This window comes from Chelonia mydas, chromosome 5 (assembly GCF_015237465.2).
Source record: "Chelonia mydas isolate rCheMyd1 chromosome 5, rCheMyd1.pri.v2, whole genome shotgun sequence".
Taxonomy (NCBI): Eukaryota; Metazoa; Chordata; order Testudines; family Cheloniidae; genus Chelonia; species Chelonia mydas.
Genome location: NC_051245.2, coordinates 92,926,576 through 92,944,022, shown reverse-complemented (window position 1 = coordinate 92,944,022; position 17,447 = coordinate 92,926,576). Strand labels below are relative to the sequence as shown.

General features: G+C 41.2%; 1 protein-coding gene across 3 annotated transcripts in view; it reads left to right on the top strand.

The window, feature by feature from the left end:
- VPS13A (vacuolar protein sorting 13 homolog A) overlaps positions 1 to 17,447 on the top strand; it is a 265,264-nt gene that overhangs the window by 112,060 nt on the left and 135,757 nt on the right. For all 3 annotated transcript variants that reach the window (XM_027827923.3, XM_043547506.1, XM_043547507.1), the window contains exons 32-39: positions 473 to 640; positions 1,349 to 1,653; positions 3,210 to 3,357; positions 4,432 to 4,582; positions 5,523 to 5,647; positions 9,717 to 9,886; positions 11,637 to 11,857; positions 12,310 to 12,542. In XM_027827923.3, the coding sequence (XP_027683724.2) occupies positions 473 to 640; positions 1,349 to 1,653; positions 3,210 to 3,357; positions 4,432 to 4,582; positions 5,523 to 5,647; positions 9,717 to 9,886; positions 11,637 to 11,857; positions 12,310 to 12,542 (1,521 nt within the window). The remainder of the gene's footprint in view (positions 1 to 472; positions 641 to 1,348; positions 1,654 to 3,209; positions 3,358 to 4,431; positions 4,583 to 5,522; positions 5,648 to 9,716; positions 9,887 to 11,636; positions 11,858 to 12,309; positions 12,543 to 17,447) is intronic.

Below are 17,447 nucleotides of genomic sequence, written 5' to 3'. Positions count from 1 at the left end.
CTGTTGCCTGGTGGACAGACACTAATTCTGGCTTAATTACTGGGGTCTACCATCTAGCAGTATTTTCTCTATTGCTCTGTGTGGGTGCTGGGATCGTTGTTCCCAGTAAGAGGTATGTGTGTGATTGTCCAAGAACCTAAAATGTCAGTCCCCACACAACTCTGTGACTGCTGTATTAAAAAACAACAACAAAAAAACAGCTTTCTGTGGGTCATACACTAAGCTGTCCTTTACTACTTACTATACTGACTTCAGTGAGCTGATTTACACCTGCTGAGATTATAGTCCACTACTTAAAATTCTCCCACGGATTTTCAAACTCAGTATTTGTAAAATTCTTTACAATCCATAGATAAAACGCAGCCTAGAAGTATGAAGTATTACTACTTTTTGTAATAGGCTGTAGTGAAAATACTTTAATAATGAACTTCAGTGTTAGGTTTGAGTTAATTACCCTTTTCTCTGTTGTAAGGCTCTTTATATCACAGGAAAAGAAGTCTTCAGTTTTAAAATGGTGTCGTACGTGGATGCTACAGATGGTGCTGCCTATACAAATATGAATATTGTGGACAGCCAGGTTTATTTAACTGTTGGTTGCATTCAAGTAGTTTTTGTCAACAAGTTTGTTTCAGCTATTTTGGTAAGTCAAATCTTTGTCTTGTCTCCCACCCCACCCCAGCTTCTTTTAGACATGTAGGTAGCTGTGTCCAACCGCAAGTGGAAGGAGGCACATGCAAAATGATATATATTTATAAAAGCTCCCTTATTTTTGTACAAGGTTCCATTTAATGTTGGGAAATTGAAAGAGTTTTCTTCCAAAATTACAAAATTCCAACTCCTCCACATTCACATGCTGGAACTGAAAAGCTAAAACTTCAGTGCTTCTATAACTCTGCAATTATTATTATTATTATTATTATTCATTACTCTCACACTTCTTTTTATGGTACATGACCAGATTTTAAATTCACATACACAGTTTGCTGTCACATGACATTGGAGAATGAATGCCTCTTGCATACAATTTTCCAAAGCTAACGAGTATGCACGAACTTGGAATAGGTTACATGTAATTCTTCAGAATCATGATGGAAGGTCTTTAGTGTTGGAACTCCATTTTTAATATACGGTATATAAATAATTGTACACACATACTTCATTTCCAGTGGAATTATTCTATAAAAGCATCTCTATAGGCAAATTAGGTGAGTGTATAATATTGCCAGCACTTAAGACACACAATATAGCATTTGGGATGGAATTTTAAAGGGTAATTAATGATTAATAAATGTAATATTCCCATGATTAATAGCATCAGATGTAATGATAGTTTCTAATTATTTTCTAGGCTTTTATAAATAACTTCCAAGCTGCTAAGGAAGCTATTACCGAGGCAACTGTTCAAGCAGCAGGGAAAGCAGCTACAGGTGTAAAAGAATTGGCACAACGGAGTTCCCGAATCGCACTGGATATTAATATTAAAGCACCTGTAATCATAGTGCCACAGTCAGCAGACTCTACTAATGTCCTTGTTGCTGATTTTGGTCTAATTACCATAAATAATCAGTTCTCTGTTAAAACAAAGGCACGATGTAGCCTTCCACCTGTTATTGACTCTATGACAGTGAAGCTGAGTGAACTAAAACTATACAGGTAACCTAATATGTATGTGTGGTTTTTTTAAAGTCAATTTAATTCTTCTGAAATACCTCATATTGACAATTATGCAAAATGAAGTGCTTTTATCTAAAGACCAGGTTTATGCTTATCACTTACATAGCACCATTAAAAAGAAAAGGAGTACTAGTGACACCTTAGAGACTAACCAATTTATTTGAGCATAAGCTTTCGTGAGCTACAGCTCACTTCATCGGATGCATTCAGTGGAAAATACAGTGGAAATCCAGGACGCCCCATCATCTCAGGCATTGGCACCCTGACAGCAGGATTGTCTGGCTATGTAGACTCCCTCCTCAGGCCCTACGCTACCAGCACACCCAGCTATCTTCGAGACACAGCTGACTTCCTGAGGAAACTACAGTCCATCGGTGATCTTTCTGAAAACACCATCCTGGCCACTATGGATGTAGAAGCCCTCTACACCAACATTCCACACAAAGATGGACTACAAGCCGTCAGGAACAGTATCCCCGATAATGTCACAGCAAACCTGGTGGCTGAACATCACTACAAAAGGTCGTCGTCGTCCCTCCCCCCGTCCCCACCTCGCTCTCCTGGTAATAGCTCATCTTAAGTGATCACTCTCCTTACAGTGTGTATGATAACACCCATTTTTTCATGTTCTGTGTGTATATAAATCTCCTCACTGTATTTTCCACTGAATGCATCTGATGAAGTGAGCTGTAGCTCACGAAAGCTTATGCTCAGATAAATTGGTTAGTCTCTGAGGTGCCACAAGTACTCCTTTTCTTTGTGCGAATACAGACTAACACGGCTGCTACTCTGAAACATAGCACCATTAGTGTACATGGCACTCTACAAATAAATCACAAACAGAAAAGTTTGTAAGAAAATAATTAAGGTTTTTTAACAAAAATATCCACCTACACCAGCAGTTCTCTATCCGCGGGCCACACATGGCGACCCAATTAGCACACATCTGCATCCCAGCTCAGCTGTATGCTCAATGCCAGCTCACGTGGCAGAGTCCAGGTTCCTGGCTGCCTGATGTGGTGTGGTGCGGGCTGTACCACAGCCCAGCGTGGCGGGGTCAGGGTCTTGTTGGGTCTGGCGGCCCACCACGCAGGGTCGGGGGCCCGGGGCAGCCACGTGTTGGTGGTCCGGGCAGCTGTCCGGCTGCCCCTGCATGGCAACGGTTCAGGGCAGGCAACCCACCAGCCCCACACAACAGGGTTCGGGGGCTGGGCTGCCGCTGCCCTGCCACTCAGCCCCTGTAGCCCAGGTAACACGTTGTGACTTGCATATGAAGCCCACAATGATAAATAAGTTGAGAACCACTGACCTCCACAAACCCTTCAATAGAAGGAAATATCCAATTAGGGTATCCTTGTTTGGCATTCCTTAATCCTCACACAGAATTCACTTCTTACAGGGACAGGTTCTATTCCTCTCTATATAGATAGTGTTCAAAAGGGTAAGGCAAATGCAAAAATGTTTCATAGTTGTGTTCTTCAGATTATTAAGTGAAGGATATTGAGTTATGAACATCATTTTATTTCTATCCACAGAACACATTTTGAGAGAGGTTCTTTACAAAGTGAAATACAGCTGTTGCAGCCACTAAATTTGGAAGTTACTGTTGAACGAAATTTAGCTGCTGCCTGGTATAGCGAAGTGCCTGATATTAAAATACTTGGACGACTTAAACCTATAAATGTAAGTGTCCAGTACTGGAAATGACTCAAAAATATTTGTGGGAAGCTAATGAATTTTACTCCCCACAAAAGCAAACCTTCTTGACTTGGTGGTTATTTGATTCAGAGAGGTATAGGTGTAGTGGATTTTCACTGATAAGGCTGAAAAAGGAGGGGGTCGAGGTGATAAGTGAGAGCTTACAATGGCTTTTTCAAGCACCGGACTAGGATAATGTGAAATGCAGGCAGGCATTATGTCTCCTTTATTATTATAATAGCGTAGCTCACGCCTGACCTGCAATATCCTTGATTTACCTGTGTATTGGGTATTTTGTACACCCTTTCAGGTATGGTTTGAAACAAGTTCATGTATTCTTTTTCACAGCCTATTCATGTGGGTTTGAACCTATGTTAATTAAAAATCAGGGTTGAACAAATGTGTGTTTTCCACAGTGTACTCTCATTAAAAATATATGGACAAGGTTTGTGTTCTGTGTTTGTACAAATACATTGGTTTGCCAGGCTTAGAAACGAGACTAATGACTTCATGTTGGAAAGTATTATGTGACTGGCCCCATATGACAACTTTCAACAAATATGATTCATGCTCTAAATGCATCTGTTAACAGATGTATACCCACATATAGCCAAATAGTTCATACCCAGCTACCTAGCTTTTAATTAAAAGTTTGCATAGCTGTACTAAATAATATGTGAACCATTGCTGGTGTGCATACACAAGCTGAATTCTAATTTTGTACTAATTTTAAGTACAGAGAAGGCTTTATACAACTGTTTTTCATGGTTCTAGTCTTCTGAGCAAAGACTCAAATATCCTAATTTGTGTTATTGGGATATAGCAGCATAAAGAGTCATTACCAACTAATAAATAAATCTCCTATTTTGTTAGTAAATACTTCTCTTTCGAGAACAAATTTTGGAGAGGAGAATGTTTGAGAAACGGACTGCAGGGGAGTGAGAAATATTGCCTTTTAGTTGCCATATGTTTTTTTTTAAAGTGAGTGAGATTGCTATATTCAGAGTAAAATAAGGTTTGTTCTCCAAAGTTAGCCTTTTTTTTATTATTATTTTTAAGCTCATTCTCAGTCAGGAGGACTTAACCACTATATTGAGGACACTGAATGAAAATTTAGGGGACAGTTCTGGTGCACCACCTCCTTTACCAGAACCAAAAGATACAAGTAGCAGCTGCAGCGATGCCCTCAGTACTTCCCAGCATTCTGCAGGTATGTTCTTTAAGCTTAAGCAACAATCCAGAAGCATTATATGGTATTTACAGGTTAACTCTTCCAGTGGATTTACAAGGATGTCTCCTTTAACTGTGTTTAAATGTTATGTTTATATGCAATGGCCTTGTTTAAAGTTTTTTATCTAATTTATTCTTAATATATCCAAAGTGGATGTAGGGTTAGAAAAAAGACAAATAACCTTCTGCGGTAGATCTTGTGACATTAGACTGTTTTACTATAAAAGTTATATAGCGTCCAGCTTTATTGACAATTTAAGAATCTGCATAAAACATTCAATAAACTGTCAGTTAGGGTTGGTAATGTTTATGGAGAGTACTTTGCTTTTTAGTATCAGTTATTTCCCTCTATTTATGATGATCTTTTCTTTCTGTTACTACATTAAAACTGTTCATCCCTCAGAATCACAGTATAACAGGATCACTGAAAATCTTTATTTTTACTACCAGAGCTCCTGTAGGGCTCATTGTGCAATACAGTGTATGGACGCATAATAAAAAAGTCATTCTCCTGAAAAACATACAGTCTAAATAAGCAGGACAGACAAAAGCACAAAGTAAAAAAAGATAGGCCCTGATAATTACCCTCATCCAACACCTGCACTCCCCCCAGCCCCCATATATCAGATTATATAAACCTCCTAATGCATGAGCACGTAATCCTAAATAGTGTTAACAGGAACTAGGAATGTGTGTTTTTCCTTGTTGTGGAATTCTGATAGTTAGAATGATATTTTTATGTAATTTTCAGTTTAAAATAAGACTTGCCATACAGAAGAATTGATTTAGTAAAGTCAAATTATCTTTGGGCTGAAGTGGGGGGAGGATGTAGTCATATGAAGACTGCTGTGCATTAAGGAATGTGTAATTTTCTGTTTTGCTGTTAGTTTTAGTGCTAATGCATCTTCCATTTTTAAAAGGAACAACTATGGTAACAACTGCTGTGGTGGAATTACATTCACCTGTTAAAGTTAAAACAACACTAAAACTGGACTTCCTATTCGACTCTCTCACTTTGGTATTGTATAGTCCAAAGTCTAAACAGGTAAACAAAACTTCATGTTATTAAAGAAAACAAATCTGTAATCTAACTGAAAATGCTGGCAATTCTGAACAGGAAAATGTGAATTAGAGGATATTACACAGGAATAGCTCAAGGGCAGTGGTTACAAACTGTAGTCACAGATTTATTCACAATACTACAGAAAACAAAATAGGGAAACTCTATGTCTCTGAAGCTTATTGTGTGATTTGACTCTCATTTTCCAGGAAATTTAACCTTGGATAAAACAAAGTATGAAACTACAGATGGATTTGCTTTGTTTTTGATTAAATTGTGGCTGTGGTTTGAAAATTGGGGTTGTACTATGAAGCTAGCTTCTATCTTAATGTGGACTCAAAATCATCATACTTAGATTCATAGATATTAAGGTCAGAAGGAACCATTATGATCATTTAGTCTGACCTCCTGCACAATGCAGGCCACAGAATCTCACCCACCCACTTCTGCAATAAACCTTTCACCTATGTCTGAGCTATTGAAGTCCTCAAATCATGGTTTAAAGACTTCAAGGTGCAGAGAATCCTCCAGCAAGTGACCCGTGCCCCATGCTACAGAGGAAGGCAAAAAAACCCCAGGGCCTCTTCTAATCTGTCCTAGAGGAAAATTCCTTCCCGACCCCAAATACGGTGATCAGCTGAAACCCTGAGCATATGGGCAAGATTCATCAGCCAGATACCCAGGAAAGAATTCTCTGTAGTAACTCAGATCCCCCTCCCCCCCCCCCCCCCATCTAACATCCCATCACAGGCCATTGGGCCTATTTACCATGAATAGTTAAAGATCAATTAATTGCCAATTGATCAATTACTTGTCAGCTAATCTCCGCTTAGAAGGTTTAGTTGGGCATGTTTTCCTGTGAGCTTCTGCTTACAGTTTGTCATGAGTTTAACTCTTGATAAGTTAACCAGTCTTGTCTCTAACATTTTAATACAGAGGTTCTCAAACTGTGGTCCATGGACCATGGTGGTCAGCGAGCTCCATTCAGGTGGTCCACGGATAGATCCCTCTAAGGTGCGCGCCTGGGCGGTCGCACACAACAGAATGAAGGGCCACCCACCTAATTAGTGGAGCCGCGCAGGATTGGCTCCACTAATTAGGTGCCCGGACCCTGGAGAAGACTCACATGTAAGGTGAGGTCGTGGCCTTGGGCAAATTAGGGGAGAGTGGGGTGAGAAGAGGGGGTGGGAGAAATTTGGGACATGCAGGGCTGCGGCCGCCAGAGAAAGAGGCGACTTTCCTCAGCTCTAGGGCTGCAGCTGCTGGGGAGAGACGGCTCTCCTTCCCAGCCTCAGCTCCGTGGCTGCTGTGGTGAGGGAGATACCCCCCTCCTTCCCAGCCCCAGCTCGGGGGCTGCCATGGCAGGGGGGAGAGGGCACAACCATCACATTAGAAAGGTAAGACTACTGATATTAAAATATGAGTTGTGTGCTTTTATTTGTAGAATAAAAATATTTATTATTATTAAGGTTTTTTTTATATAGCGCTTTTATTCAAAGCGCTTTACAATAGTTATCTAATGATACAAACAGCATTTGGAAAGATCATTAAGTGGTCCACTGAGACCCTCGGCAATTTTCAAGTGGTTCGTGGGAAAAGAAACTTTGAGAACCACTGTTTTAGAACATAGTCATGTGCCTTAACCAACAACAGAGAAATTTGAATGTTTGTCTCTGTCACTAGAGTAGCAACCAGGTTTTATACTTTCTCTTCAGAAACCTAGGTTAGCAGTTTTGATAACTGTTGCAGACTATCCTTCTAACATTACATGGTTGCTACTGGGAACAGTACTAAATAGTAGCATAGGAGAATCATAGAAGATTAGGGTTGGAAGAGACGTCAGGAGGTCATCTAGTCCAACCCCCTGCTCAAAGCAGGACCAACACCAACTAAATCATCCCAGCCAGGGCTTTGTCAAGCCAGGTCTTAAAAACCTCTAAGGATGGAGATTCCACCATCTCCCTAGGTAACCCATTCCAGTGCTTCACCACCCTCTTAGTGAAATAGTGTTTCCTAATATCCAACCTAGACCTCCCCCACCGCTCCTTGTTCTGTCATCTGCCACCACTGAGAACAGCCAAGCTCCATCCTCTTTGGAACCTCCGTTCAGGTAGTTGAAGGCTGCTATCAAATCCCCCCTCGCTCTTCTCTTCTGCAGACTAAACAAGCAGAGTTTCCTCAGCCTCTCCTCGTAAGTCATGTACCCTAGCCCCCTGATCATTTTCATTGCCCTCCACTGGACTCTCTCCAATTTGTCCACATCCCTTCAGTAGTGGGGGGCTCAAAACTGGATGCAGTACTCCAGATGTGGCCTTACCAGTGCCGAATAGAGGGGAATAATCACTTCCCTCAATCTGCTGGCAATGCTCCTACTAAAGCAGCCCAATATGCCGTTAGCCTTCTTGGCAACAAGGGCACACTGCTGACTTATATCCAGCTTCTCATCCACTGTAATCCCAAGTCCTTCTCTGCAGAACTGCTGCTTAGCCAGTTGGTCCCCAACCTGTAGCAGAGCATGGGATCCTTCAATCCTAAGTGCAGGACTCTGTACTTGTCCTTGTTGAACCTTATCAGATTTCTTTTGGCCCAATCCTCCAATTTGTCTAGGTCACTCTGAACCCTATCCCTGCCCTCCAGAATATCTATCTCTAGCCCCAGCTAAGTGTAATCTGCGAACTTGCTGAGGGTGCAATCCATCCCATCATCCAGATCATTAATAAAGATGTTGAACAAAACTGGCTCCAGGACCGACCTTTGGGGTACTCTGCTTGATACTGGCTGCCAGCTAGACATCGAGTCATTGATCACTACCCGTGGAGCCTGACAATCTAGCCAGCTTTCTGTCTGCCTTGTACACCATTCATCCAATCCATACTTTTTAAACTTGCTGACAAGAATACTGTGGGAGAGGGTATCAAAAGCTTTGCTAAAGTCAAGATATGTCTCCACTGCTTTCTCCATATCCACAGAGCCAGTTATCTCATCATAGAAGGCAGTCAGGTTGGTCAGGCATGACTTGCCCCAGTGAGAGTCCCCAGTGGGATCAGAGCTGGAAAACCGGGTTCCTACATCTTTCTCTATGCAGTCCATGGTGGTGGTCTGGAAAAGCAAAGTGGCTTGATTGCACTGCACTCCAGCTGTGTCTAGTGTGTGGTATATAGAGGACGGTTTCCAGCTGGTGCAAATTAGAGCAGCCCCCCACCCTCAGCTGCTCTATCCTGAGCTTAGCCAGAGGATCAAGGAGCTTCAACTAGTTGTTGGTTCTCAGACCACAGCTACACTGTGGGATAACTATAGCACCATATCTATGACAGCATAACCCCAGGGGGTAGACATGTTCTGTGCAATAGAAGTGATTTTTCCTTCGCTGTAGGAACAGCACCTTCCTGAGTAGCTGTAGCTGTGTAGATGGAAGCATTCTTCCATCGACATAGCTATGTCTACGTTGGGAGTTGGGTCAGCATAGCTATGGTCAGGGATGTGAATTTTTCACAGCCCTGAGTGCCACAGCTATGTCGACCTAAATTGTAAATGTAGGCCATGGCCTCAGCTTCTCCTCTTCTTCCTATCCCCTTGGTGGCTGTGTGGAAATGGAAAGGTAAAAGTTTTATTTAAAAAAAATGCACTCTAGTCAAAATTAATAAAAATTAGTTTAAATTTGTTTCAAGTTTTAAAATGAATAAGAAGCTTTCAGTAACTGATGACTTGAAACCTAGTCAAAATGATGCTTTAAAAAAATCTGATTTCTTGTGTAAAGTGGTGCACATTTTTCTGTCAGTGGTGCACATTAGTGGCACCTTCTTATTGTAATGCACTAAAGGTAATACTTAGCCTTCGTGGAGCTCTCTCTGTATATCTGATTTCATGGTACTACAGAGTTTTGATTTAACTATACATTTCCTTTTTTAATCTTACATTTAATATGGTTGCAATTAAAACCGTTGCTAGTCAGACTGAGTCAAACGATGCTTCAAGTATAATAGTTGTGAACAAATCTAGAAAAATGCTTTCTCTTTTTTTATTTTGTGTAAGTTATGTTTCCTTTTTAAAACAGGTTTCTGCTTTGGATCAAAGAGATGATCTTTTGAAACTTGCTGAGTTTAAATTGGTCTTGATATCAGCTGCTGTCAAAATGTTGTCAGATGGTTCAATGAATGCTTCAGTCAAGTTAGCAAACTGCACATTAGATGATAAACGACTGACAGTCCAGAAGACAACTCCAAGGTCTTAATTTTGCATAAAAGATTAAATTGTTGTTCATCAGTGATTGTTGGTTCGTCCTAGGGCTGCTAACATTACCTACAAGTTGCTATTATAAATACAGTTTGGAAAGTAACTAAAATTTGTGTGTCTGCACAGATTGGGCCTTTATTCTGCGTGCTACTTGCTCTTTCTTATGGATATTACTTGAGGCCTAGCAATATTGGTGGAATGATACTAATTGTATTTTCAAGTTGGGGAAAAAAATAGGAGCATATAGAAACCCATTCCACTTTTACTTTTACAAGACAATAAATAAGATATATGGAGAGAATTGTGTCTATATATGTCAGTAGGAAATATTTTGGGGGTTTTTCAGTGCAGCAATAAAATATATTTATATCACTTAAGTGAACATTAAAATGCTGCTGAAAGAGGACATACTCAATAATTCATCTGCAGGTTTCATCATGGTTTCTCTGGTGCTAGATTATTACATTTTTAAATACTATTAAAAGAATTTGAAATGTGAAACACTGTATTTAAAATAGTCACAATGAAATCCCTTAAGATTTGTACATTAGCACAGTTTTAATATTTCAAGTGTTACCTTGATGTGTGAGTGTTTATCTTTTCAAGTAATTGGTCTGTTAGGCATCCATGTCTATAGCATGAATACTGTGCCTAACATTGGACGAAGGTGTGTTAATGAACAGTAACACATACTATTATGTTTTATTAGTTGGTAGCATACATAACATTAGTGTCAATTTATTTTACAACCTACACAATCTTATGGAATACATAACATAGAACTTTGATTATTTGAATACTATTAGATTTTATGAACTATTCATATTTACAAAAATATATAGTATTAAAGTCATGGGAGAACATAGGAACATTGAACTTTGTCATATTCTGAATGCTGTATTAACAAATTCACAAAGCCACTGTTCTGGAATTCTGGAATTCACAAAGCCACTGTTCTGGCTCTTGCAGTGGCCATCAAGGAGATCTATGTTCTTTAGCCTCTAGCAACAAGGAGGCTGAGTTAACTGTTCCGATTATTTCATGTTTCACCTCTGTAACTTTCTTCTATCTTTTTTGAATGGTAAAGTGAGGTCCTACTCAGAAAGCTGCAAATGGCACCTGGTGCTCAATGTTGTATTTTAGTTATAAATTGAGAACCATTTGGCTATAAGTATAAAGTTGAATTTTTCTATCTGTTGTTCCTACAGAGCAGAGCTTTCCTTTTCATGCATTATCAGCATTAATAAAGATCCTTTGGAACAAGTGTTACTCTCTTCTACACCTGTGCAGCACCAATATCTTCAAAATATGCCCACAGTGACACCTGTGTGTATCCATTGCTACCAATGGATTTGAATAGATACATTAGCAGAACTATCTAAGTTCTAATTAGTTATATCAGAAAGACTGGACTACAGCATGCTCTTAGTTTGTTGCCTTTTCATTGCCAACAAGACCACAGCAGTAAAAACTTAGTCACCAAAGCCAGTATTTATGATTGACTGTCCAAGAAGAGCAGATCTGCTGAGTAAGAAAGTGCCATTTTACAAAGTTTCTTTTTAGAGTTGTGTGTTATTTTAACATCATTTTTGGCTAATGCCTATATTGGTGGGTTTTCTAATTTTTTTAAAAAGTGGACAGAATGAGAACTCTCCTCAATTATGAGAATGAATTGTTCATATTAGAGGCCAGGTCTGCTTTTGAAAGTGTCTTATTGTATACTGTCTTAATTGTCTTTCAGAATGGTGGAAATGAAACATGGATCTGAAAAGAAGGACATGGTGGATATAAGCTACAAGCAGGGGAGAGATGGCACTGTTCTGGACACAATTGTTCAAGACCTATATCTCTGTGCGAGCATGGAATTTCTACTTACCGTTGCAGATATATTCTTAAAGGCTAGTGCAGAAAGTGCTGCTGCACAGAGGAGTATCAAGCAAACTTCAGCTGTAAAGGGGCAAGGTTGGTAACTTGTTTTTAATATATAAGTTTCGAACTTGAGAATAGAACCATAATACTAAGTTTAGGCTGCTTCCCGGTTTGGCTCCCATGTCTTAAAAAATCTCCCTTCTTCAGTGTGCCAAACAACCTCAGTCTTACCATTCAATTCCAGTCTAACAACTTATTTTTCTGCTAGTCTTTCATGGCTGAGTACTCTCTTGTGCATGATTACCAGACACATGCCAACTACCATCAGTGAATATGTTTTTCTCTGTTATCTGTGTGTTAGTTTAAATAGATTTTTACTGACAACTAACGATTCAAATGGAATCCTTCCAAGCATACTTAGTGACTTTTTACTCAACAACAAAAGGAAATATGGTGTATATATGTAAACATAGATATCAGTATAGTTATAGTAATTTCCTGGTGTGTTCAAACAATAGGTTTAACTTAAATGGGTTTTTTTTCAGCATCTGTGCAGCTGGTATCTTCAATGGAAATGAACATCATTGTTAAAAATCCAGAGATTGTGTTTGTGGCTGATTTAACAAGAAGTGATGCTCCTGCATTGGTGGTTACAACACAGTGTGAGATCTTCATTAAGAACAGCCCTCAAATGTATAAAATGACAGCTGCTGTTAAAGATATACAAATGAAAGCCTGCCCCTTTCTTGCAGAAGAGAGAAAAGGGAACATTACTACAGTGAGTTTTCCTATTAAATATAATCTGAGTATTTGAAAAATTACAATATTATTGGTGGTGTAAATCCTTTTCTTTGACTAATTTATATATAAAATAATTAATCTGAGTTTGTGGATTTAATGTTTAAAATGTTGGTGAAAAATTATTCTTGAGTGAATAAAAAGAAAAGGAGTACTTGTGGCACCTTAGAGACTAACCAGTTTATTTGAGCATGAGCTTTCGTGAGCTACAGCTCACTTCATCGGATGCATAGCATATCGTGGAAACTGCAGAAGACATTATATACACACAGAGACCATGAAACAAAACTTCCTCCCACCCCACTCTCCTGCTGGTAACAGCTTATCTAAAGTGATCATCAAGTAGTAGGGCCATTTCCAGCACAAATCCAGGTTTTCTCACCCTTCCCCCCCCCCCCCCCCCAAACACATACAAACTCACTCTCCTGCTGGTAATAGCCCATCCCTCTTTGAAACCTCTCTTTATAATGCGCATGATAATCAAGGTGGGTCATTTCCAGCACTAATCCAGGTTTTCTCACCCCCCCACACCCCCCTCCAAAAACCACACACACAAACTCACTCTCCTGCTGGCAATAGCTCATCTTACAATGTGCACAGCAATAATCCAAGTTTAACCAGAACGTCTTGGGGGGGGTTTGTAGGAAAAAAACAAGGGGAGATAGGCTACCTTGCATAATGACTTAGCCACTCCCAGTCTCTATTCAAGCCCAAATTAATAGTATCCAATTTGCAAATGAATTCCAATTCAGCAGTTTCTCGCTGGAGTCTGGATTTGAAGTTTTTTTGCTTTAAGATAGCGACCCTCATGTCTGTGATTGCGTGACCAGAGAGATTGAAGTGTTCTCCGACTGGTTTATGAATGTTATAATTCTTAACATCTGATTTGTGTCCATTTATTCTTTTACGTAGAGACTGTCCAGTTTGACCAATGTACATGGCAGAGGGGTATTGCTGGCACATGATGGCATATATCACATTGGTGGATGTGCAGGTGAACGAGCCTCTGATAGTGTGGCTGATGTTGTTAGGCCCTGTGATGGTGTCCCCTGAATAGATATGTGGGCACAGTTGGCAACGGGCTTTGTTGCAAGGATAGGTTCCTGGGTTAGTGGTTCTGTTGTGTGGTATGTGGTTGTTGGTGAGTATTCGCTTCAGGTTGGGGGGCTGTCTGTAGGCAAGGACTGGCCTTTCTCCCAAGATTTGTGAGAGTGTTGGGTCATCCTTCAGGATAGGTTGTAGATCCTTAATAATGCGTTGGAGGGGTTTTAGTTGGGGGCTGAAGGTGACGGCTAGTGGCGTTCTGTTATTTTCTTTGTTAGGCCTGTCCTGTAGTAGGTGACTTCTGGGAACTCTTCTGGCTCTATCGATCTGTTTCTTCACTTCCGCAGGTGGGTATTGTAGTTGTAAGAATGCTTGATAGAGATCTTGTAGGTGTTTGTCTCTGTCTGAGAGGTTGGAGCAAATGCGGTTGTATCGCAGAGCTTGGCTGTAGACGATGGATCGTGTGGTGTGGTCAGGGTGAAAGCTGGAGGCATGTAGGTAGGAATAGCGGTCAGTAGGTTTCCGGTATAGGGTGGTGTTGATGTGACCATCGTTTATTAGCACTGTAGTGTCCAGGAAGTGGATCTCTTGTGTGGACTGGACCAGGCTGAGGTTGATGGTGGGATGGAAATTGTTGAAATCATGGTGGAATTCCTCAAGGGCTTCTTTTCCATGGGTCCAGATGATGAAGATGTCATCAATATAGCGCAAGTAAAGTAGGGGCGTTAGGGGACGAGAGCTGAGGAAGCGTTGTTCTAAATCAGCCATAAAAATGTTGGCATACTGTGGGGCCATGCGGGTACCCATAGCAGTGCCGCTGATCTGAAGGTATACATTGTCCCCAAATGTAAAATAGTTATGGGTAAGGACAAAGTCACAAAGTTCAGCCACCAGGTTAGCCGTGACATTATCGGGGATAGTGTTCTTGATGGCTTGTAGTCCATCTTTGTGTGGAATGTTGGTGTAGAGGACTTCTACATCCATAGTGGCCAGGATGGTGTTATCAGGAAGATCACCAATGGATTGTAGTTTCCTCAGGAAGTCAGTGGTGTCTCGAAGGTAGCTGGGAGTGCTGGTAGCGTAGGGCCTGAGGAGTGAGTCTACATAGCCGGACAATCCTGCTGTCAGGGTGCCAATGCCTGAGATGATGGGGCGCCCAGGATTTCCAGGTTTATGGATCTTGGGTAGTAGATAGAATATCCCAGGTCGGGTTTCCAGGGGTGTGTCTGTGCGGATTTGATCTTGTGCTTTTTCAGGAAGTTTCTTGAGCAAATGCTGTAGATGCTTTTGGTAACTCTCAGTGGGATCAGAGGGTAATGGCTTGTAGAAAGTGGTGTTGGAGAGCTGCCGAGCACATATCTATTCAGGGGACACCATCACAGGGCCTAACAACATCAGCCACACTATCAGAGGCTCGTTCACCTGCACATCCACCAATGTGATATATGCCATCATGTGCCAGCAATACCCCTCTGCCATGTACATTGGTCAAACTGGACAGTCTCTACGTAAAAGAATAAATGGACACAAATCAGATGTTAAGAATTATAACATTCATAAACCAGTCGGAGAACACTTCAATCTCTCTGGTCACGCAATCACAGACATGAGGGTCGCTATCTTAAAGCAAAAAAACTTCAAATCCAGACTCCAGCGAGAAACTGCTGAATTGGAATTCATTTGCAAATTGGATACTATTAATTTGGGCTTGAATAGAGACTGGGAGTGGCTAAGTCATTATGCAAGGTAGCCTATCTCCCCTTGTTTTTTTCCTACAAACCCCCCCCAAGACGTTCTGGTTAAACTTGGATTATTGCTGTGCACATTGTAAGATGAGCTATTGCCAGCAGGAGAGTGAGTTTGTGTGTGTGGTTTTTGGAGGGGGGTGTGGGGGGTGTGGGGGGGTGAGAAAACCTGGATTAGTGCTGGAAATGACCCACCTTGATTATCATGCGCATTATAAAGAGAGGTTTCAAAGAGGGATGGGCTATTACCAGCAGGAGAGTGAGTTTGTATGTGTTTGGGGGGGGGGGGGGGGGGGGAAGGGTGAGAAAACCTGGATTTGTGCTGGAAATGGCCCTACTACTTGATGATCACTTTAGATAAGCTGTTACCAGCAGGAGAGTGGGGTGGGAGGAAGTTTTGTTTCATGGTCTCTGTGTGTATATAATGTCTTCTGCAGTTTCCACGATATGCTATGCATCCGATGAAGTGAGCTGTAGCTCACGAAAGCTCATGCTCAAATAAACTGGTTAGTCTCTAAGGTGCCACAAGTACTCCTTTTCTTTTTACGAATACAGACTAACATGGCTGTTACTCTGAATCTTGAGTGAATAGCCATCTGGTAGTCTCTGGTTATGCTACAGCATTTTATACTGTTAGTATGTTTGTTTTCTCTGAGTTAGTGGAGGGAACATGAAGATCTGGGTTAGTTTTACATGTTTTTCAGAAGTACAGCTGCTAGTGTTTACTGTTAAGCTTTTTTTTTTGTTGTTCTTTGTTCTTCTACAGCGTTCATGATTGTACTATTCCAATTTGTGGCTTTTGGGGGTTTTTTATAACTAAAAATTGTGAGTCTAAGGGAAGAAAATGTTATAGTTCCCATATCATCTAAGCATACAGATAACGTTTCTGGGAATGCACTATTAACATTGTGTCAGCTTCCAAGGCTTTTTGATTAATTTAGAACATTTTTAGTGTGAAAATTTTTCTGAGACACATCAGTGGGAGGAAAAGAAAAGTCATTCTCCAGTTTTTTTCCAATGAGAATTTAGACTGCCAGTGGTACAATTTAAATTTCGTCTTTGTGTTAAGATCCACAGATGTTTTACAATGGCACTTGAGCCTGCTTGCAGCTTGGGGACAGAACCAGGCCTGTCAGTGATTAGGAGGAGGGGAATGTTCTCCCTTCTGAAGATCTGTTCGTTTTTTTCTTCCTCTGCAGAAGTTGGTGGCTCAACCAGCCCTCCTAACTGCAGAGCTTTTCTGAGGGAAATTCCAAATTTTGTATCAAATGTTTAAATTAACATTTAGGTTCAATCATGTATGTCTAATTCCCAGGCAGGTGGCATGCTGCATTTGCCTTTTGGGGAGGTATTTGCAGTAGTTCCACTCCCTCTTTGAGGTATTTAAAGTACAGTAACTCCTTGCTTAAACTCGTCCCAGTTAACTTTGTTTCGTTGTTACGTTGCTGATCAATTAGGGAACATGCTCGTTTAAAATTGTGCAATGCTCCCTTATAATGTTGTTTGGCAGCCGCCTGCTTTGTCCACTGCTTACAGGAAGAGCACTCTGTTGTAGCTGGTGGGGGGCTTGGAACTAGGGTGGACCGACAGCCCTGCATCAGCTTCCCGCTCCCCTAAGTTCCCTGTGCGGCAGCCACCCAGCAGGCAATCAATTGCCAGGCAGTTCAGCTATCCCTCACCCCATTGCCATGTGCTGCTCCTGCCATCTGCTTTGGAGCTGCTCCCGGGAGCCTCCTGCTTGCTGTGCAGGAGGGAGAGAGAGGGGGGTAATGTCAGGGTGTCCCCCTCCCCCTGCCTACCGCATCCATAGAGCAGGGGGAGACACGACAGGGCTCAGGATGGAGGGACCTTGCTGTCCACAGCTGCTCTCTCAACTTCCTGATTATTTAAAAAGGCAGTGTACTCAGAGGGGGGTCAGCGTACTTAAAGGGACAATGCAACACACACACACACACACACACACACACAGAGTGTGTGTGTGTCTGTCTGCCATGCTGTCTCCCCTCCCTCCATTCGTGCTGCCTTGTAGAGTGTGAGGCTACATTAACAACGTGTTAACCCTTGAGGGCTCAGCTGAGGGGTAGTTCATCATTTAG